This window comes from Melanerpes formicivorus, unplaced genomic scaffold (assembly GCF_026170545.1).
Source record: "Melanerpes formicivorus ecotype bairdi unplaced genomic scaffold, bMelFor1.0.p_v2 SCAF_16, whole genome shotgun sequence".
NCBI lineage: Eukaryota > Metazoa > Chordata > Aves > Piciformes > Picidae > Melanerpes > Melanerpes formicivorus.
Genome location: NW_027142368.1, coordinates 17,492,848 through 17,513,406, shown reverse-complemented (window position 1 = coordinate 17,513,406; position 20,559 = coordinate 17,492,848). Strand labels below are relative to the sequence as shown.

The window sequence follows — 20,559 nt, the reverse complement described above, 5'->3', positions numbered from 1 at the left end:
CAGGGAAGAAATTGTTCCTCATGTCCAACCCAGTTTGCTCTTGTTGCTTGGGGGGTCTTGTCTGGGGGGGTTGGTTTGGTTTTGCAATTAAAAACAATGGATTTGGGCTTTTGGGGCACTTCACCTGGAGGATCAAAACCTGGGCTGGGCCTGGCCTTGCCCCAGCCCCAGAGCACTTCCTGGGGGGAAGGGGGAAGCAGAGCTGTCTGTGACACCCTCCAAGCAGGTGCAGCCTCTCCTGGTCTTTGCTGAGCTCAGCTGCAGTGGATTAAGCCCAGAGCAGGAGAGCTGAGGCTGGCTGGGTGCTGGCAGCCTCCCTGCCTGGCTCCCTGCCTGGCTGAGTTGTGCAGCCCAGGGGGTGCTGGAGCTCGGTGCAGGAGGGCAAGAGCACACCAGAGGTGGTTCTCCCCAGCAGGGCTGGCTCCTCTCCCCCTCAGTGCTTTGGGTGAGTTTTGTGGTGTGCTGGGCTCAAGGGCTTGGTCCCTGTGCACTGGGGGTCTCACCAGCCTGGGGGGGCCCTAAATACCAGCCTTTGCCTGGGCTGAGGGGGGGACAAGGGGCACCTGGGGGCTGCTTCCATCCCGCTGGCAGCTGGGGTTGGCAGCCTGTGGCCTCCCAACTGCATCGAGCCCCTGCCACAGGCAGTGGCTGGGCCTGGGGAGGGGTGGGGGGCCCTGCACTGTGCCCCTGCACTGTGCCCCTGCCCCAAAAGCTGCTGCTCAGTGTGGGACCTCAGACAGGCTGTGGAGGGCTGCAGACAGCTGCTGGGGCAGGCAGACAGGGTGTGGGGGGAGAGAGCTGTCCCCAGCAGCGGCTTCCCAGTGCTGTCTGTGTGTCCCCATGCTTGGGGCACATCCTGCTGCCCCCTCCCCAGGGCTGGAGCTTGGCCAGAGCCTGGGGGAGGAGGCTGCTTCCCCAGGGCACCTCGAGGGGAGAGCCCAAGTCCTGGAGGCCCTGTTGCTGCTGCCAGCAGTTTCCTCTTGCCCTTGGCCAGCCCTCACCTCCCTCCCTCTGTAACTTCTTTTTCATTCAAACAATAGCAGCGCTGAAAGCCCCAAAGAGCCTCCCCAGGGCGCCCTTGGTGTGCTGCTGGGACTCTGGCTGCCACCTCTGCTGCTCTGAGCCTGCAGGAAAATATTGATGCAGAGGGCAGGTCCCCTCCACGTGCAGCCAGCCCTCTGCTCCTCACCTCTGCCAGATCCCTGCAGCTCCTCCTGTGCTCTGCTTGCCCAGAGGGGATGAAAGGTGGCAGCAGGGTTCTGTGTGTGACCTTCAGGGTCTGCTGAGAAGCAGAACCCCAGTCCCAGTGGGAATCAGCCCTAGTCCCTGACTTCTGGATGCTTGCCCCCAAAAGCTTTGATTTTGGAGCTCTGCCTGTTGGTGCTGCTGGGTTAGAAGTGCTCCCAGCTGCTCCTCCCTTCCCTGGGCAGCAGCAGCCCCAGGGAGCTGCAGCCACCCACCCCAGGAGAAGTCCTGGAGGGTTTGGAAGTCAGAGCCCTTGGAGGGGGCAGATGTGTCCCCCCACACCCGTGGGGCTGGGGAAGCCTCAGCAGATGCCAGATGAAGAGCCTGAGGCCCCTGCAGAGCTGTGGGGTCAGGAGGGGGGAGCAGAAGTCCCGTTTGGCAGAGGAGGAGACTCAGAAGGGTGCAGACCTCCCTGTGGGAAGGACCCAGCTCGGCTGGCTGCAAGTCAGGAGGAGCAGACCCAAGTGTCTGTGCCCCTGGGACGGCTCCAGGAGAGGAGGTTGTCGTTGGCCAGCGGAGGCCGAGCTCGGCGCCGGGCTGCCGGTCCTGCTGCGACCCCCGACGGCAGCACTGCTCCGCCCCAGGTAAAAGGAGCTGGGAAGAGGGCGGGGAGGGGCTCCAGCCCTAACCCCCTGCTCTGACTTGGCAGAATGCTGAGCTGCTCCTCCCTCCGCGCAGGACTTTTCCTCTGTGTATGGGGAGGAGACTTGAGCTGCTTGTTAAGAAAGGCTTAAGAATATCCCCCGGGATCCCACCCAAGTGTAGCCCCCTCTCCCCCTCTCCCCCGGTTCCTCTAATCCCATCTCGGAGCAGCTCGTGGCCCCTCTCCCACCCCGTGGATGTGATTTAATCCTGCACCTTGTGACAGAGCTTTGCCTTGAGCTGCTGCTGCCCAGCAAGCCCCAGCAGGCAGCCCCCCCCCCCCAGCCTGCTCTGGGGCAGCAGTGAGGAACTGCTGACCCTGCTGCAGCTTTGCAGGGCTCCCACTGCATCCCGCCCTGCCCTGCCCTGGGGGATTAAACTCTCCTGGTGGACCAGGAACCACCTCACCCCAAGGGGATTTTTCTGGTCTCCCTTCCCCATTCCTGCATGGTTTGTAGCCAATTAAAAAAGCTTTCCAGAGCCTCAGGAGATGGCAAATCCCAGCCCAGGACCCCTGCCTCTGGGCTCCCAGGAGCTCTGGATCACCACAAGGCTTCACTGGCTTCTCCTTGCTGCCTTTCCCAGGCCGGGGGCTGCCTTGGGCAGCACAGGTCCTACAGCCTGGCTGCTCTCCTCCCTGCTGCAGGACTCAGTCCTCCTTCCTCATCCTCATTCTGTAATGTTTCTTCCCTTTCTTTGAGTGGTTTTGGGTCCATAATAACCTTGATAGCTTTTTGGGGGGGGGGGCCATGGGAGCTGTAACCTCTTCCTTTAGCTCTTCACACCCAGCCCTCTCCCCTGCACCCAGACTGCTGTGGTCCCTCCAGTGCTTCCCTGGTGAGTCTCTCATCACCCTGCACCTCACCTCCAAGCCTTGGCTTCTCCTGCTCCTTTCTCCTTAGCTTGGAGGTGACCTTTTCTCCCCTCCTGGCAGCTGGGAGCTGCTCAGCCCGGTACAGTCAGCCCAGTTTGCCTTCCATCTCCTGCTGGACATCGCCTGAGCTGAAGGGGAAGATTCATCCTGTAGGAAAGGCCTCTCCAGGGACTAATCTCTCTCAGTCAAGGATTCTCCTGGGGGATTCAGCCACCCCAAGGCCCTCCTGAAGAGCAGCACCTCCTGGGGTGAGTCTTTGGGTTCAGGGATTGGGGCTGTCAGGAGCTTTCCCTGGGTACAGGCTGGGAAAACTCCTGAGTCTCTGATTGCTGGGAAGCCCCTGCTCCCCCCTGGGCAGGAGGAGGACTGCTGGGACCATGGGAAAGGGATGGGAATCCCAGGATTGGAGAGCTTCCTGCACTGCTGGGAGCTGCACCAGCCCCATGCAGCTGCTCACCTCTGCAAGGGTGCTCAGCACTCGGGTGCCAGCAGCCCCCACTGCTCCTGCAGCCCTGGGGATGACCCAAGGGGGACCCAAGCAGCCTGGGTAGGGTGAGCCAAAGCAGCCGGGCAGGGGCTCAGCTCTGCAGAGCTCTCTCTGTGAGGGGCTGCAGCTTGCAGCAGGGACTCAGCCTGGAGAGCTTTGCCAGGAGTCCCTTTCCAGCCATTCCCTACAAGTAAATGCTTCTGGAAATGATTCTTCTTTCCTCTCCTGCTTCTGTTTCTGAGGCAGCTGCCCGGAGGTAGGTGCAGGCTGCAGGCAGAGGGGTGGGAGGGAGCTCTGTGCCGTCTTGGATAACACTCCTGGGTCAGGCTGGATCAGGTTGCCTTGGCTGCAGGGGTGGCCAGGAGGGAAAACGACCTCGGGGACGGAGAAGGAAAAGCTGCTGCCAACCCAACAGCTGGAGAGGCACTGGAGCTGCAGTGCCCAGCCAGGGGCAGCCACCTCTGGGCACCACTGGACAGCCTTCTACCCAGCCCTTAGGTAAAGGGATGTGCCTTTGGGGGTGGGTGGCAGGGGTGTGGTGGGTGGGTGCTGGGGAGAGCTGGCATCTGGGCCTGGTGTGCAGCGTGGTGGGGTGGAGATGGCAGCATCTGGGCAACCAAGGACGTGAGGGCAAGCCAGTGCCACCCCATAAGGTTGTCACTGCTGGTGGCCTCTTGCCCAGCTGCAGCACTGGGTGGCCATTCCCTCAAGCAAGGGCTCAGCCCTCCTGGCTGGAGCATGCCCACAGGTCCCCCTGCCCCCTGCATTAATCACATCCTTTCAGGGGTGGAAGGGAAGGGGATGGCATCCTGCCGTGGCATTCCCCTCTCCTGCACCCCCAGCTGTTTCTTGCTGCCCCACCAAGCACAACCCCAAAGCCCCTGGGGGCTCCCCTTGGCTGCTCTCCACGTTCCCTCCTGTGGCTGTTGGCTGCGTGGGCTCTGTGCCCTGGGTGCCATCGCCGAGCGGGTTCCACCAGCTGTGCCAAGGGGCTGAGCTGGCACCCAGCACTGGGGTTTGTGGTGGAGCCGCCGTGGCAGCCAGTGAGAGCCTGGCAGCAGGATTTGCCCACGGCAGGGCGGAGAGGGAGGCTGCACAAGAGCCTTCTCTCACCTTTGGTTGCTTCCAGGAGGAGAGCTGCTGCCGTCCCGGGGGCTGAGACTCTTGTCTGCTTCCCTTGTGTTTGTGCTCTTCCGAAGCAGCCAAGAGGAGAGGCTGGGGAGGTGCTGCGAGTTTCCCTTCTGTGCTGCTGCAGGGAGAGAGGAAGAGGAGCAGGAGCATCCCCTGGCGCCATGCCGCTCAGCCGCCACACCGGGCAGCTCCCCGAGGCCAACTGGACCCTGGGCCTCCGGGAGATGACAGAGCCCTGGAAAGGAGCCCTCGGCTGCTTCGGCGTCGCCGTCTTCTTCGCCATGACCATTGGCATCATCTCCTGGCAGGCGGTGGAGCAGTCCCCGGAGGAGTGGGTGCTGCGCGGCCGCGCCGGGGGGGTGCTGTGGGAGCGCCGTCGCGGGGCCCTGCTCCTGCGGGCGCTGCCGGCGGGCAGGACGGTGGCGCTCATCGCCGTGGGCGGTGTGCCGGCTGCCGAGCCGCCCCCGCCACGGGACCACTGCTGGCACGACGGTGGCACCTTCTGCTACGCCTGGGAGGAGGACGCCGAGCTCCGTCTGTCCCTCCAGCCCCCGCCAGCCCCCGGCACCGAGTGCTATGGCGTCCACTGGACCCCGCTGCGCCCCGACGTGGTGCTGAAGGTAACGGGGACCCCCCCGGCCCTTCTCTGACCTGGGCAAATCTCCCTGCTTTGGCTCGGATCTGGCTCGGGTGTGTGAGGTCACCGTGGGTGGGGGCAGCCCAGCTCCCAAAGCCTCCGGTAGCTCAAGGGTCCGGGTGGGAAAAGCCCCTCTGGAAGCCTCACGCCCGGATGCTCAGCTCCCAAACCACCCGGGGGGATGGCTGCCTCCTGCCAGTGCCCCGCTGGTAACCCCGGGGTGGGAGAGCTGTGTTTACAGGGAGACAGAATAAATAACCAGCCGGGAGCACAATGCTGGCAAGCAGGGCGAGGAGCTGGAAGGTCTCCTCCAACCACAGACACAATGCAGCAGCTCTCTAGGGATGGATTCGTCTGCTGCAACGATTTAGGGGGGGCTTTCCTACCCTCCCCAGCTTTCCCTCTCGGGTAAATGAAAGCAGACTCTGCAGACCAGCCCTAAGGAGTGGGAGGGAGAGCCCCGGCAGACCGTGGGCTGGGGGCTTGCAGGGCCGGGGAGCTCTGCCCCTTCAGCCGTGCATCTCCCGCTGGTGGTGTCCGGAGCTGCTGGACGGCGCTGCCCGAAGGCAGCCGCTGGGGCTGCTTTCCTCCGCTGCCATCGGTCTGGGGCAGCTGAGAGGATGAGCCGCAGAGGATAGGATTCTCCCCACTTGTTAACACCGCAGAAACTCTAACCCCCAAACTCTGTGGCTCTGCTGCAGCGAAACTGAAGAGTTCCGAGCAGGCTTTTTCGCCCTCCCTGCCCGCGGGCGCAGCTGGTTCAGCTGTCACCGGGAACAGCGATTTGGAGCCTCCAGCGTTTCCACTTTAATAATTTACATCTCCTCTCCCCACCCCTCGCTGAGGCTTCACCTCCCGCTGCCCCCGCAGCAGAAACCAGATCGGGGCTCCGGTGGGGTCGGGGGGGGTGGGGGGAGAGAATTGCGTGGGTTGAAGTTGGAGGTCCTCGGATCCCTCTCTGCCCAGCCCGGGTCCCCAGGCCGTGCCCAGGTGTAAGGTCACACAGGGGGCTGAGTCCTGCTGAACCCCCACCTCGCAGAAAGGGGAAAGCTTTGGAGCAACACCTGCTGGGTCCGGGCTGGGGATGTCCCCCGGGACCAGCAGCCTCCAGACATGGCTCATGGCCCTGCTGCCCCCTCAGCCCCAGGAGACATGCCCCAAACACCCCCAGTGAGTCATTCCTGCTCAGGAAGTGCTTCTCCTTATCAGCTCTCGGGGGGGAGGGGAGAGCTCTAAAGCCACAAGGAGCCCCAGGACGAGAGGAGCCCTTGTGGCGGGGTGGAGACCTCTCTGCGTGCTCGGGGGGGGCACAGCTGGGAGCTCAGGCTGGGAAGCCACCTCAGGTGTCACAGCCAGGAGCCAGGGGGGGTTTTCAAACCCCCACCTGATCAGCTCCTGCCCAGCTGGTTTGTGGAAGCTGCTCTGCTGCACTCTGAAGCTGCTGCTGTCCCCAGGCCGTTCTCCAAGCTGTGTGGTGTCCTGAGGTGGTCCCTCAGGGTCACCAGGCTCCTCCACAGCAATTTCATGTCCACCTCCCTGGACGTGTGCCAGGCCAGGCTGAGCAGCCTGTGCCAGGGGGCTGGAACTGGATGATCTTTAAGGTCCCTTCCAACCCAACCCATTCTGTGATCCTGTGTTGGCTCGCCTCATCCTGTCTCAGGCTGGCAGCGCTTGGGGGCTTTATCCTGAAGGAAATCATCACGTTTAGTCTGAGTTTTCAGTCCTGTGGTGGGGTCCTTGCATTCCTCCACCTGCTGCATGCTGAATGCAGACACGTCAGAGAAAAGGAAGAGAAATTGCCTTGGGCTGTAATCAGCAAGCTCAGAGTTCATTTGCTCCCGGGGGCAGCTTGCAGTCCTGTGCCCTGCTGGAATTGATTTGCTCACTCTCCCTGCTCTGACGCCACTGAGCAGGTAACAAACTGCAGGCTGCGACCTCAGGCAGCTGGGTGGAACCTCAGCATTCCTTGTACCTGGAAGCCCAGCTCTTGTTGTCCTGGAGGGAACCCAAAAGGCTTCTGCTGGGGGAGAGGTGGGGGGGGGCGCAGCTGCGGAGGGAGGGTGGGGGGCTGCAGCTGCAGAGGGAGGGGGGTGCAGCTGCAGAGGGAGGGGTGCAGCTGCAGAGGGAGGGGTGCAGCTGCGGAGGGAGGGGGGGCACAGCTGCAGAGGGTGGGGGGGCACAGCTGCGGAGGGAGGGGGGCAGCTGTGGAGGGTGGGGGGCTGCAGCTGCAGAGGGAGGGGTGCAGCTGTGGAGGGTGGGGGGCTGCAGCTGCAGAGGGAGGGGGGGCGCAGCTGCAGAGGGAGGGGTGCAGCTGTGGAGGGTGGGGGGCTGCAGCTGCAGAGGGAGGGGTGCAGCTGTGGAGGGGCACAGCTGCAACTCCTGGGGTTGGGATTTTCCCTACCTGTGCCCTGGCTGCAATCCAGTGCAGGGGGTTTCCTCTCCAGACACAACCGCTGCCCCTTCCTCCTCACCCCGAGGTGTTTCTCACCCCTGCTGGTGCTCTCTCTGCTGCAGGATTGCTTCTCCATGGCCAACGTCTCCTGGTACGGCGGCGCAAGCCTCCGTGCCCAGCGCTGGCCGCTCAACGCTGCCCAGAGCCCTGCGCAGCCCTTCCTGAGCGGTGACCTCGGCAAGAACCCCTCTGGCTACGGACCTGTCCTGGAGAGATACTTCCTAGGCTCCACAGGTGAGCACAGCCTCCCTGCCCAGCCTCTGCTCCTTCAACTCCTCTGTCCCTCCATCCCTCTCCTTATCCGTGAAGCAACTCAGCTCAGAGCAGGGGAGGAGTCTCCAGGACTCAAGTCCCCTCCTGACGGCAGCAGGACCCAAGGGATGGATCCCAAGATGCCTCCTCTGGGAGGTCTCTTCTCACCAGGAGCAGCTGATAAAGTGAGAGGCAACAGACTGAAACTGTGCCAGGGAAGGTTTGGGTGGGAGACTAGCGACAATTCCTTTCCTGCCAGAGGGCTCAGGGCCTGGCACAGGCTGCTCAGGGCCTGGCACAGGCTGCTCAGGGCGGTGCTGGAGTCCCCATCCCTGGAGGCCTTTCAGAAAGCTGTGGCCATGGTGCTGGGGACAGGGTTTGGCTGTGGTGGGGTTGGGTTGGACCCGGTGGCCCCAGAGGCCTTTTCCCACCCAGGCAAGTCCACGACACCCAGAAGGGTTCTGTGCTCCCACAGCTGCTCTCTGCCCGCAGGAGTGACAGTGACAGTGGCCCCCGAGGTGCCCCTCCTGCTCTCCCTGGAGAGCCACAGCCACTTCTGCCTGGAGACGCCGGCGGGCAGGGCCGCGGTGCCCCTGCGCTACCAGCTCTGCCTCAGCCCCGACGTGGCCACTGCCCAGCGCCACGTGGGCAGCCGGCTGGCGCGGCAGCAGCGGGCACTGCCCGACACGGCCCTCCTGAGGTAAGAGGCAGCTGGCCGCGGGGCTGCTCTGCCAGCCCTTGTGCCAGCCCCTGGTGCCACCCCCAGCCGTCTCCACCGCGCAGGTCTCCGCTCTGGCGGTACCAGGGCCCCGCCAGCTCGGCTGCCAGGGTCAGACGGGGCCTGCGCTCCCTGGCCAGGAGGCTGAAGAGGCATCGCCTGCAGGAGGGGGTCCTGGCCCTGGGGGAGCACTGCACTGCTGTCCTGGCTGCTGCGGTACGCCCTGCCCCGCCCTGCCCCGCCCTGCCCCGCCCCACCCTGCCTGCCTTTGGGCTTGGAAGGCAAAAGGGGAGCTGCCACCGGCCCTGCTCTTGGCACCACACTGCCCAGGGCTAAGGCAGGAATCGTCCCCCTGGACTGGGCACTGCTGAGGCCACGTCTCAAATCCTGGGGTCACCTTTGGGCCCCTCACGCCGAGGAGGACATTGAGGTGCTGGGGTGGCCCCAGAGCAAAGCTGGGGAAGGGTCTGGTGAGGAGCAGCTGAGGGACCTGTGGGTGTGGAGGCTGAAGGAGACCTCGTTGCTCCCTACAGCCCCCTGAGAGGAGGCTGGAGGTGGGGGGTGGTCTGCTCTCCCAGGAACAAGGGCAGGATGACAGCAAATGGCTTGGGGGGGCTAGGTTGGACACAAGGAACCATTTCTTCCCCTCAAGAGCTGTCAAGGCCTGGCCACCCTGACAGTGGTGCAGCCTCCACCCCTGGAGGGGTTTCCAAGCTGTGGTGCTGAGGACAGGGTTTGGGGGTGCCCTGGCAGCGCTGGGGTTAGGATCTTCCAGTCTCCAAACCTCTCCTGTGCAGTGCAAGCACAGCTCTGCGGGGTGGGGGCTGTGAGCCTCCCCCCTCTGAAGGGAGATGCTCGGGTTGGAGCTCCACCCCCACACACACGGTGACAACAGGAGCTGGTGCTGGGTGTCTCTCTGCAGCCCCTCCTTGTCCCCTCCCCGCAGGAGGACCTCTCCTCGGAGCGGGGCAAGAGGCAGGACCCCTCCGGTGCCTGGGACCCTGCCCTGCTGGAGCCTCTGCAGGTCTCCCTCACGCTGTCTCCCTACACCAGCATCTCCTCCCCGCTCTTCCTGCGCTCGCTGCGGGACGGCACCGCGGAGAGCTCCTGGCTCAGCCTGCAGCTCCGCAGCGGGGGCTGCTCGGTACGTGACCCCCTCCAGCCCCCCAGCCTGCTGCTCAGCCTGAAATCAAAGCTATAGCCTGGGGTGCAGTCCCAAGAGTGTGGCCGCAGCTCAAGGGAGGTTCTCCTCTCCCTCTGCTCTGCCCTGGGGAGGCCACAGCTGGAGTGTGGTGCAAGGCTCTGGGCTCCCCAGCTCCAGAGGGACAGGGAGCTGCTGGAGAGTGTCCAAGGGAGGCTGATGAGGATGATGAAGGGCCTGGAAGATCTCTTTGACCAGGAAAGGTGGAGAGAGCTGTTCAGCCTGGAGAAGGCTGAGAGGAGCTCAGGGGGCAGGAGCCAGTTGCTTTCCAGTGGTGTCCTGGGGCAGGGCAAGGTTGGACCAGGTGATCTGCAGGGTCCCTGCCAAGCCTTACAGTCCTCTGACTCGCTGAAGACCTGCGGAAGGGCACAGCCTAACCCCCCCGGGGGAGCAGCTTTCCTCCTGCCTCATGAGGAAGCAGCTTTCAAAATTCCAAGCCCAAAAGGTGGTTTAGGAAGCTGCCAACAGTCAGGAGCTGCCCCCAGGTCCCTCCACGGCAGCCACTGGAGTGAGATGTGGATTTCCCACCAACCTAGGGAGCCTCAGGGCAGGCTGAGAGAGGGTTTCACCTCTGCACCTTGCAGCAGAGTGGTGCAGGATGAGGGCAGAGCTGGCAGCCTCCAGCCCTGTGCCCAGGGGCTGCTGTTTCAGGGCATGAGCTGGGTTGGAAGGGACCTTTGAAGGTCAGTTAGGCTCAACCTGCCTGCAGCCAGCAGGGACAGCTGCAACCACAGCAGGCTGCTCAGAGCCCCTAACAGCCTGACCTGGGATGTTTCCAGGCATCCCCCACCTCTCTGGGCAGCCTGGGACAGGGTCTCAGCACCCTCATGGGAAGAGCTTCTCTCTCCTCTCCGGTTTGAATCTGCCCCTTCTAGGCTAAGCCATCGGCCCTGGTCCTGTCCCTGCTCAAAGGTCTGCCCCCCCCTGCCCCGGAGCCCCCTTTGAGCACCGGCAGGCTGCAGCACGGTGTCCCTGGTGTCTGACAGCAGTGCCCACCCTGTGCCACAGGTGCCGCTGCTGACCACCTGGAAGGGGCAGCTCTGTGCCCGCCTCAACGCCACCAGCGAGGCTGCCCTGGGCTGGTTCCTGGGTCGCGCCCGGCGCTTGCGGCAGGCGCTGGGAGCTGCCTACCTGGCCTTCGAGGGCGCAGAGGGCAATGCCTTCCTGGAGCAGGATGTCCAACCCCCGGCTGAGCTGGCAGGGGACAGCTACACCACGGCCCTGGCGGTGGCACTGGCGAGGCTGGGAAACGCCACAGTCATCAGCGCCGGTGCCAGGTGGGCACCGAGCAGCAGCTGCTTCGCTGGGGGGCTTGGGGGTGGCTGAGGGGACGGTCGGGAGGTGCCTTTGGGGTGCTGAGGCAGCCAGGCCGGGGAGCTTGGGTCCCGGTGAGCCAGCTGAACTGGGGGGTTTGTGCTTGGTTCCCCCAGATCCAGCCACCTCCCCCTCTGGCTGCAGATGAGCCCTCTGCGCCCCGACTGGAGCCACGCAGGGCTGAAGGGACTCATCCCCTCCGTGCTGCACTACAGCCTCCTGGGCTACAGCTTCTTCATCCCCGAGGCAGTAGGTAACCAGCTCCTCTCTGCCTTTCCCCTGCTGCTGCCCTTTCTGCTGAGGCTTTGGCAGGAGCTCTCCAGGTCAGACAGTGTGGGAGAGACCTCTGCACCACCCCCTTGGGTGTGCTGGGTGAGGGCTGGAGGCACTTTGATCCCAAGACCCTTCTGAGGGTCCTTGTCTTGTGAGGAGAGGAGGAGAGGCTTGGTGCCCTCCCTGAGAGGGGATCTGCTTAATGCCTCTCTGAAGGGTGGGGGCCACGAAGGGGCCAGGCTCTTTCCAGTGGAGTCCTGGGGCAGGACAAGGGGCAAGGGGCAGACTGGAACCCAGCAGGTTCCACCTCAACATGAGGAGAAACTTCTTGAGTGTGAGGGTGCTGGAGGCCTGCAGAAGGCTGCCCAGAGAGGCTGTGGAGTCTCCTTTCATCTGGCTGTGCTCCTGTGTGCCCTGCCCTGGGAGATCCTGCAGGGGGGTTGGACTCCATGGCCCCTGGAGGTCCCTTCCACACTCCTCCCCTCCCCACCTGAAGGCTCCTGCAGGCTCAGCCTGGCTGACTTCCAGTTAGTTACTTCAAGCTGAGGGAGAAACCAAACCCTCTGCTGCTGAGTCGAGCAGGCAGCCCCAGAAGCAGGCAGGTCTCTGGGGGTGCTCCAGCCCACAGCCTTGCTGCAGCTGAAACCCAGCAGCAGGACTCAGGCAGAGCCCCTGGCTGGGAAGCTGCCTGCCCAGGCTGGGAAGCAGTCCTGAAGCAACAGCCCTGCTCCAGGCTGGGATTTCTGCCCCTAAGGACAAGGGCTTCAGAAGTCCTGAGCTGAGAACCTTAGCGACTCAGGAAAAGTCCTCTCCTCGGGGCCAGGCAGCTCAGCTGCCCCTTCCTGGAGCTGATCGGTGTCCAAAACGTCTCCCAGACACCCAGAGGCTGTGCAGGGAGTGTCAGAGCCTGGGGGGGGAGCTGCTAAGCCGGTCCTGGGAAGGGACTGGAGCTGTCCTTCAGTTTGGGCTCTGTTTCCATGTAGCTTTCCTCAGCAAACGAGGCTCAGCTGCCGAGGCTGTGCCAGGGCCCCCCTGCAGAGCTGCTCAGCTTGGCTTTGCAGGCAAGCTGCACCCCTGCTGCCGCTGCTGGTGCCCTCTGGGCCAGCAGTTTGTCCCCACAGCTAGAGAGCTGCAGCAGTGCCCAGGGGCCACCCGGGCTGGGCAAAGACTCAGGAGGAACAGGGCTTGGGGGGGGCTTGGGTGAGCCCCCAGCCTTGGGCATTTGAGCTGTTCCCAGGGGGAGCTGGGCCAGGCTTTCAGAACAGTGGAGCTGGAGCACCCCAGCAAGCCTGCCCCTGGCCCATCCCCTCCTCTCCAGCCCTTCCCCAGCCCCTCACTGGAGTTTCAGAGGGGAACTGGGAAGCATTTCTGCCAGATTAATTAATCTCTGATTAATTAAGTAGCAATGCTCTGCTTCTGCACTGCTTTTCACTATGGGCTTGGAGGGGTCTGAGCTGCAGGAGGCATCCCTGTGATGCTTTGTCTCTGCATCCAGGTGGCAGGAGGCCCAGCACTTTGCTTTGCAGGAGGCAGGTCCCTTCTAGTGCTCTGCTAACCCTTAGGGAGCTCTGAGGCATCTCCAGCCTCTCTGGTCCTACAATGGCCAGAGATGGATGTCTGATGGTGCTCAGGGAAGGAGAGCAGGGGTGGGGAAAGCTCAGCTCCTTTTGCAAGTGGGTGACCTGTTCTGCCTGCGTGGGGAGCAGGTCCTCTGGGCCTCATCCCACCACGAGATGCCTCACTCAGCTCCTTGTCCCCGGCAGGAGGGACCCTGGCCAGCGACAGCCCAGGGGACCCGGAGCTGTACGTGCGGTGGCTGCAGATTGTGACCTTCCTCCCCGTGATGGCCTTCAGCACACCCCCCTGGCTCTGCTGTGACCCCTGGGTACGTGTCCCTGTGCCCCACAGAGCGGGACACCAGGTCCCTTCCGTGGCAAACACCCCCAGAATCCATTTGGGTCCCTGAGGGGGGAGGCTGAGGCTAAAAGTGATGGTGCTGCTCTTGCTGCCCTGCCCCAGCAGCCAGGGCCCTCCCCGCTCCAGCTCTGCTTTGGCTGCACCCTTGGTGGCTTTGCAGCTCCTGGCTCTGTGCAGCCGTGGGGCTGGTGCCCACAGCAATCACCCCTGGGCCTCCCCTTCCCTTGGGCTGCAGGAAATGTTTGATCAAATCATGATCTGCAGCCTCTGCAGAGTCACCTTCCAGATCTCTTGGGAGACATTGTCCCCGGGGCTGTCACCTTCAGAGCAGAGACAAAATGAGGCCACAGCAGGGCAGATGTCATCAGCTCTGTGCCAGCAGAAAGAGCTCCATGCCTTGGTTAGAGACACCAACACCATGGCAGTGATCACCTCCCAGCCACTGTCCTCAGCTTCCACAGCCCAGAGAGCTTCCACACCTGAGGGACCTGGGACTGTCCAGCCTGGGGAAAAAGAGGCTGAGGGGAGACCTGGCTCTGAGACTCCCTGCAAGGAGGCTGGAGCCAGGTGAGGGTTGGTCTCTCCTCCCAAGGAACAAACAACAGGACGAGAGGCAATGGCCTCAGGCTGCCCCAGGGGAGGTTCAGGCTGGGCACAAGGAACAATTTCTTCCCCTCGAGGTCAAGACCTGGCCCAGGCTGCCCATGGCAGTGGGGGAGTCCTCATTCCCGGGGGGGTTTCAAAGCTGTGGTGCTGGGGGCCATGGTTTGGTGGAGCCCTGGCAGTGTTAGGTCAATGCTTGGCCTCCATTCCCTTGGAAGGCTTTTGCAACCTGATTCCATGACTCCAACTGGGACTCAGTCTGGACCGAGCCTGTTTGCCCCTTGCCAGCTGGGCCAGCAGGGTGCAGTGTGGCAGCCTCTCCCCCCTGAGGCTCAGCTGTAGCTGGGAGGTGGTTCTGCTTGCTTTGCTCTTTGCTGGCTGAGACCTGTGGTGGCTTTCTTGCTGCTCCCCACGCTGCAGGTGGTCAATCTGACCAGGCAGTGCATCCGGAGGCACCGGGACTTTGTGGTGCCCCTGCTCCTGAAGTACAGCCAGGAGTGGCTGCAGCTGGGGCACCCCATCTTCAGGCCAGCCTGGTGGCTCAGCCCCACAGACCCCACAGCTTTCACCATCGAGGATGAGTTTCTCATTGGGGATGAGGTAAGAACTGTGGGACCTGAATGCCCTGGGAGGGCAACTGGGGGCAAAGAGGGGTCCCCAGTGCTGCCACAGGCTGCTGAGGGGCACAGGGATGTCTCTTGCCCTGGCTCTGTGCCACCAGTTCCCAATGCAATCTTGCAAGAGCTCATGAGAAGCTGCACCTGCAGCACCTGGGGTCTTCAGGCCAGCCTGTGCCCCCTCACCCACCCTGTCTTGCTCAGCCTGGGAGCAGCAGCTCTGCGCTGCAGGAAGCACCCTCCTGCTGGGGCTCTTTGCTCAGATCTTCCAAAGCAGGAGCTGGAGGCACTCGAGGGGCTCCTGCAGGCAGGGCTGAGCCCAGTCCCAGCCAACCAAAGGCCACTGCCATGGTCTTCCCCACCACAGCTCAGGAAGCCTTGCACTCAGCAGCCTCTGCTGCACGCATGGCTGTGTCCCTTCCTTTGCAGCCAGGAGCCAGAGCTCCTCCTCTCCTCTCCTCTCCTCTCCTCTCCTCTCCTCTCCTCTCCTCTCCTCTCCTCTCCCTCTCCTCTCCCTCTCCTCTCCCTCTCCTCTCCCTCTCCTCTCCCTCTCCTCTCCCTCTCCTCTCCCTCTCCTCTCCCTCTCCTCTCCCTCTCCTCTCCCTCTCCTCTCCCTCTCCTCTCCCTCTCCTCTCCCTCTCCTCTCCCTCTCCTCTCCCTCTCCTCTCCCTCTCCTCTCCTCTCCCTTCAGCCTCCTGGTTTGCCTGAGGCAGAGAGGGTGCAGCCCAGCCCCCAGCAGCTCAGTCTCTCGTTGTTATTTCCACTGCAGGTCCTGGTTGCCCCAATAACAGAAAAGGGGCAAAGAGGGAGAGACATTTACCTGCCTGGGGCAGGGCTGCTGTGGAGGGACAGCCGCTCTGCCCGTGTCTTCGACGGGGGCACCGTGCTCAGGAACTACTCTGCCAGCCTGGCAGAGGTGCCAGTTTTTGTGAAGACCTCCTGAAGTGGCAGCTGGTGGACTGCTGCCCTCCCTCAGAGCAGTGCTGGCCAGGAGCTCCCTGCCATGGGACAGCTCCAAGCCCTTTGCCCTTCTTCAAGAGCTTGGGGTTTTGGGGGTTGGGTTTTGGGGTTGGTTTAGTTTGGGGTTTTTTTGGGGGGGTTGGTGGTTGTTGTTTTGGTTCTCTTGGTTTGGGTTTTGTTGTGTTTGGGGTTTTTTGTTTCTTTTTTGATTTCATCAGCACTGCTTTGGACCTTTGCTCCTTGGCTGGGTGGAAGCAGAGCTCTGGAGCAAGCATCCAGCACACAGAAGGGTTGCCAGCATCTTCCCTGGGCACAGCCCCCAGGAGAGGCTTTGGGAGCTGCTGAGCTTGGAGGAGAACAGCACCACCTGGGTGGAGTCCAGCTCTACTGAAGCAAGACTCTGAGGAAGGAAGATAAACTTGACCAAGGAAAGTGTGGCCCCAGCAGAGCAGGCTCCTGGACCCCTTGTGGGGCAGAGGCCAGAGCTCAGCTCTAACTCCTGTGTGGCCCCACTCAGGGACCCAGGGGCAACATTCTGCTTCCATCCAGCAGACATCATGGCCATGGGCACGATGCTTGGCTGCTCTGCTTGCCCAGGCTCTGGGCCAAGGGGGCAGGAAGGTGGAGACTCACAGGGTGACTGCAAGGGTTGGAGGCTGAGGGCTGGGAAGGTCAAGTCTGGGCCTGGAAAAGTACAGAACAAATGAATGGGAGCCAGCTGAGGGAGCCAAGAGGGGGAGAGCCAAGGTGGGGCTGTGGGGCTCAGCTCCCTGCCTGCCCCCTCAGGCCCCGGAGAGGACAGACCCAAAGCCACAAACTGAAGCCCAGGAAGCTTTTGCTCATGGCACCAGCTTGTTTATTGGGAGTCCTGTACACACTGCTCCCCCTCAGGGCTGCGATGCCTTGAGACCTTCCTGCACCTGCTGGCTGCTCCAGCCCCTGCCTGCCCCTCCTCGGCAGGGCTGCGCCAGGGTCGGCTCCTGTGTCTGCGGGACCTGTGCCCTCCCTGCCGCGCTGCTTGCTCCTCCCGCTGGTGCCTCCTGCTCCGCTGCCGCCTGCGTCTTGCAGAGGGGTCCCGGGCTTGCCTTGCGTGCATCTCCTGGCCTCGCCCGTGGGACTGCCTGCTCCGTGGTCTGTGCCAGGCAGGGGCATTGTCCTGGTGCCTGCTCTGCCGCCGCTGCCGGCGGCGGTGGCGCCGTGAGTGCTGCCCCCGAGCTCGGCTCCTGTTCCTGCGGGACCGGGAGCGGCTCCTTGCTGCACGCCGTTGGCCGGAGGAGCCCCAGCGCGGTGGCCAGCGCCGCCGGCTGCCCCTTGGCGATGCCAGGACATCCTGCCCCCAGCCGCGCCGAGCCTCATCCTGCCACCTCCTCCCTGCTCTCCTCCTGCCCCCCCCGCTCTGCCCCTCTGGCCTGGACATCACCGCGGCCTCTGCCAGGACGGCTCTGGCCTGAGGGATGCTGATAGCTCCTTCTCGCTGCCCAGCGCCCACCGCTGCGGGGGGGGCAGGGGCCGTGCCCGTGGTGCCGCTCCTGGCACCGCACTCCTTGCCGTGGGAACGGGTGGTGAAGAGGCTGCTGGCAGTAGGGGCAGGAGAACCTGCTGTGGGACCACTCCTCGATGCAGGGAGGGCAGAAGCAGTGGGTGCAGGAGCTCGGGCAGCCCTGGCTGCTGCGGGCAGCCTGGCAGCTTGGGCAGCCGCTGCCTGGGTCCTCAGCCTCAGGCACGGGGCTGGTGCCGGCAGCAGGGGCAGAGGTGCCCTGCTCTGCCCACTCCTTGTCTGATGGCATCTCCTGCCGCCAGCAGCAGCGCTACAACTCTCAGACGTGACCTGCAAGGAGCAGCAAAGGTGATGATGAGGTTGGCACTGCAGAGGTGTCTGCTCTGAGCCTGTGCTGCCACCACTGCCTGGGGCTGCTCCTGGAGCAGGCAAGTGGCACCAGGGACACCTCCACCTCCTCCTGTCTGCTCTCCAGGCAGCAGGATACTGGCATCTGCCACCAGCCCAGAAAGGAGGAAGGCAGGAAAGCAGCTGCTGGCCTCTGCAAGAGCAGCTCAAGGAGGAGGGGGCAGCAGGGCAGGAGCAGCCCCGGGGCCCTGCCAAGGTCCCTGACTGTCAGAGCCTCTCTGTGCCCTCATCACAGAGCCCAGGGACAGGGGTCCTTTGTACCCCCCCTGCAGACAGCTGTCTCCATGCACAGGGACCCCCCTAGCTGTCTCCACACACAAGGGCTGCCCCACACCTCCAAACAGAGTGAGGCTGGTGGCATCACCATGGCTCGCTGGTGGCATCACAGTGGCCTCTTATGCAGTCACAATGACTCTGGTGGCAGCAGTGACTCTTCCTGGTGGCATCACAGGGCTTGTGGGGACAGCTCACACTTCCAGCTCCATTTCGCTCCTGCCAGCTGGAGCCCATACACAGCAGAAGGTGCAGACTCCTCCACCACGAGCTGGGCCCGTGCTGACTGTGCCATCTTCCTTCTGCTGTCCCCAGGCATTTCCCCAGAGCTCTCCAGCATCTGCCTTACCACCAGCACTTCACTTACTGCCTAGACTTGGGTCTGCACCCACCAAGAGCTTTGCCCAGCCTGCTGCTCCCCTTGGGCCATGACTCCTTTAGAGTTCTTGCCCTGGGAGAGCCTTGCTCTGACGCTCACCCTGCTGGGCTCACATGGATGCAGTGTTCTTGCTGATCTCTGCTGTGCTCAGGGAGGGCTCCTCACCCCCTGCACAAAAAGCCAACCCCCACCTGGAGGCCTTTGCCTTCATTTCTGTTCTGCAGAGCTGGGTGCCAGGCCTCTGACAGCTCCCAGCACGACCACCAGTGCAGGGCAGCTTGATACCAGCTTGAGCCACTCAAGCACTTGGTCCCCAGCCAGCCTCCACCACTCCTGTGTGCTCTGCCTAATGGCTCAAACATGTGAGGCAGGTTCCTCAAGCAATCTTTTTCCCCCTCCCCCTCAGGGGTGTGCATTTGAGCATTCTGATTCCCCAGGGTTACCTCAGGACACACTCTGGCTCCTCTTTGGTCCTGGAGTCACAGCCTGAGCAGCAGTGCTGGGATTGATGCTCCCAGAGATCTCTAACAGCCCCAACAATTCTGTGCCTTGGTTATGCCCAAGCCAGCAACAGCAGAGGGACACAGCAGAGGGACACAGCAGAGGGACACAGCAGAGGGACACAGCAGAGGGACACAGCAGAGGGTTTGTGTCTTCTGGTCAAGGTTCTGAACTGTCTGTGATGCCTCAACCATGTCCCAACCAAAACTCCTTGGTGAACAGCAGGCTCTGCTATTGTTTGCTGCTGATTCAGGTATGTGGTGTGAAGGCTCTTGGGTCTTCATCCACCAGGACACAGCTGCTGCTGGGATGCTGGAATAAAGGCTGTGGAGGGGAGAATTCCTGCCCCTGTCTGTTGGAGTGAATGGATGGGATGCATTCAGCAGTGCTCTGGAGTTATTTACAGCTGGGGGGAGGGGGATCAATAAAGTCAGCCCAGAAGGAACCATCCCCAATGCTGTCAAGAGCTCTCACAACACCTTGGGTGGATGTGTCTTGAGGCTGGGAGACCTGGAGGTTGTTGGGGGCTGCAGGCTCTTTGCCTCTCTTGTGTGGCCCCCACTCTGTGCTTTGCAGTCAGTCCCACCCCGGCTCCTGGGGCTGCCCCGGGTCCTGCTCCCCTCTGCCATGAGACATTAAGCTTCTGACCACCCTGTGAGGCTGGTTTGCTGGAGAAGGACATTTTGCTCCCACCCAGGGGGGTCTGGCCAGGGCTGGAGCTGCCTGCCCCCTTCCTCTGGGGCACGTTGGGGTATCTCTGGTGAGCCAAGTGCCAGTGCAGGCTGCTGTGTGTTCCTCAGAGCTGCTGCATCTTCACCCCTCCCATGGGCCTCTTACCTGCAGCAGGGCTTTACAAATGATTCCTTGGAACCAACGCCAGGAGAAGTCCTTCGCCAGGAGCTCCGAGGTGAGACACTTGGGCACCTCCCGGCGCGGCGCTGCAGCCGCCCTGCCCCGGCAGGGAGCACCAGAGGATGCTGCGGGGAGAAGAGGGAGAGCCAGGGTGGAGCAGAGGAACGGAACCGAGCAAGAACCGGCGGGGAACATTCGGGGGACTGCCAAGAAGGGAGCCGGCCGCATGATGGCAGCCAGCAGCCGCGCCGGGAGCAGCGCCGGCGGGCTTGGGTGACCTGGCTCCGCAGGACTCGCCCTGAGCCACCCGCTCCCAGCTTCGGGGCCGGCTGCACATGAAAGGAGCGGTGCTGTGCCGGCCGAGCCACGCTGCTGCCTGCTTGCCCCCCCCGAGAAGCAAAGCCAGCCTCAGCTGCGTGCTTGCCACATCGGAGCCAGAAGCACGGAACCAGGGGCACTGAGGAGGGGGAGGAACAATCCTGCCTGGGGAAGAGCCCCAAAGCCACACTCCTGCAGCTGCAGAAGTCTGGTGGCGTTCCCCAGATACTTTTGTCTGCTTTTGAGCGATGTCTTCAAAATGAAGACAGAAGGAAAGAGTCCTAAACGCCTCTCTGTTTGCATTTCCCCCACCCCCGGGCAGCAGCCAAGGGCACCTCTGGCGCTGGGCTCTCCAGCCAAGCTGAGCAGCCAGCTCCTGTCTCTGTGGGAGCAGCGCCACACCTGGGCAGCAGCAGCCCTGCTTCAGGACGACCTGAGCTGGCTGTCCAGGAACTCGGACAGGGCTTTGAGCCCCCCGATGCTGTAGGAGGTGTCCTGCCCACGGCAGGGGGCTAGAACCAGGTGATCTGCAAAGGCTCTTCCAACCCAAACCCTGCTGTGATCTGTGCTGAAGGTGCTCCAGGGAAACACAGCAGAAATAAACCACCTGAATCAGCCTCTTCTGAAGGCTCTCTCTCCTGTCACAGCCTCTAGGCAGATGCAGAGGAAGGCAACAGCCTTTAAACTACAGACAAAACCCCAGACCCTGGGAGCTGAGCAGAGCAAATATTCCAGCAGCCTCCTCCCTGAGAGATGCTCAGAGCCTCTGCACAGCAGCAGAGGAGCTCCTGTCAGGAGGGATCCTCTGCCAGGCTGAAGTGGTTTCCTACCTGAAAGCCCTCAGTGGTTTTATTGCCTCCTCCTGGGTGGAATTTCCCATCCCCAGCAGGGCAAGGAGAGCTCCTGAGAGCTCTGAGCCAGCTGGCTCAGCGTGGCTAAAAGCCCTGCCCGGAGTGCTTGGAGCCTCCTGGGCTGAGGAGGTGCTGTGAGGGGTAAGGGCTGCAGCC

General features: G+C 62.9%; 1 protein-coding gene across 1 annotated transcript; it reads left to right on the top strand.

The window, feature by feature from the left end:
* The first annotated feature begins 2,902 nt into the window (after nucleotides 1-2,902).
* MYORG (myogenesis regulating glycosidase) lies at nucleotides 2,903-15,385 on the top strand. Its single transcript, XM_068148631.1, has 12 exons — nucleotides 2,903-3,009; nucleotides 3,601-3,746; nucleotides 4,504-4,999; nucleotides 7,531-7,702; nucleotides 8,213-8,420; nucleotides 8,504-8,654; nucleotides 9,385-9,582; nucleotides 10,648-10,916; nucleotides 11,070-11,206; nucleotides 12,990-13,111; nucleotides 14,167-14,346; nucleotides 15,133-15,385. Exons 3-12 carry the CDS (start codon nucleotides 4,541-4,543, stop codon nucleotides 15,304-15,306), a joined length of 2,070 nt encoding a protein of 689 aa, XP_068004732.1. The 5' UTR covers nucleotides 2,903-3,009; nucleotides 3,601-3,746; nucleotides 4,504-4,540; the 3' UTR covers nucleotides 15,307-15,385.
* Nucleotides 15,386-20,559: the final 5,174 nt, after the last annotated feature.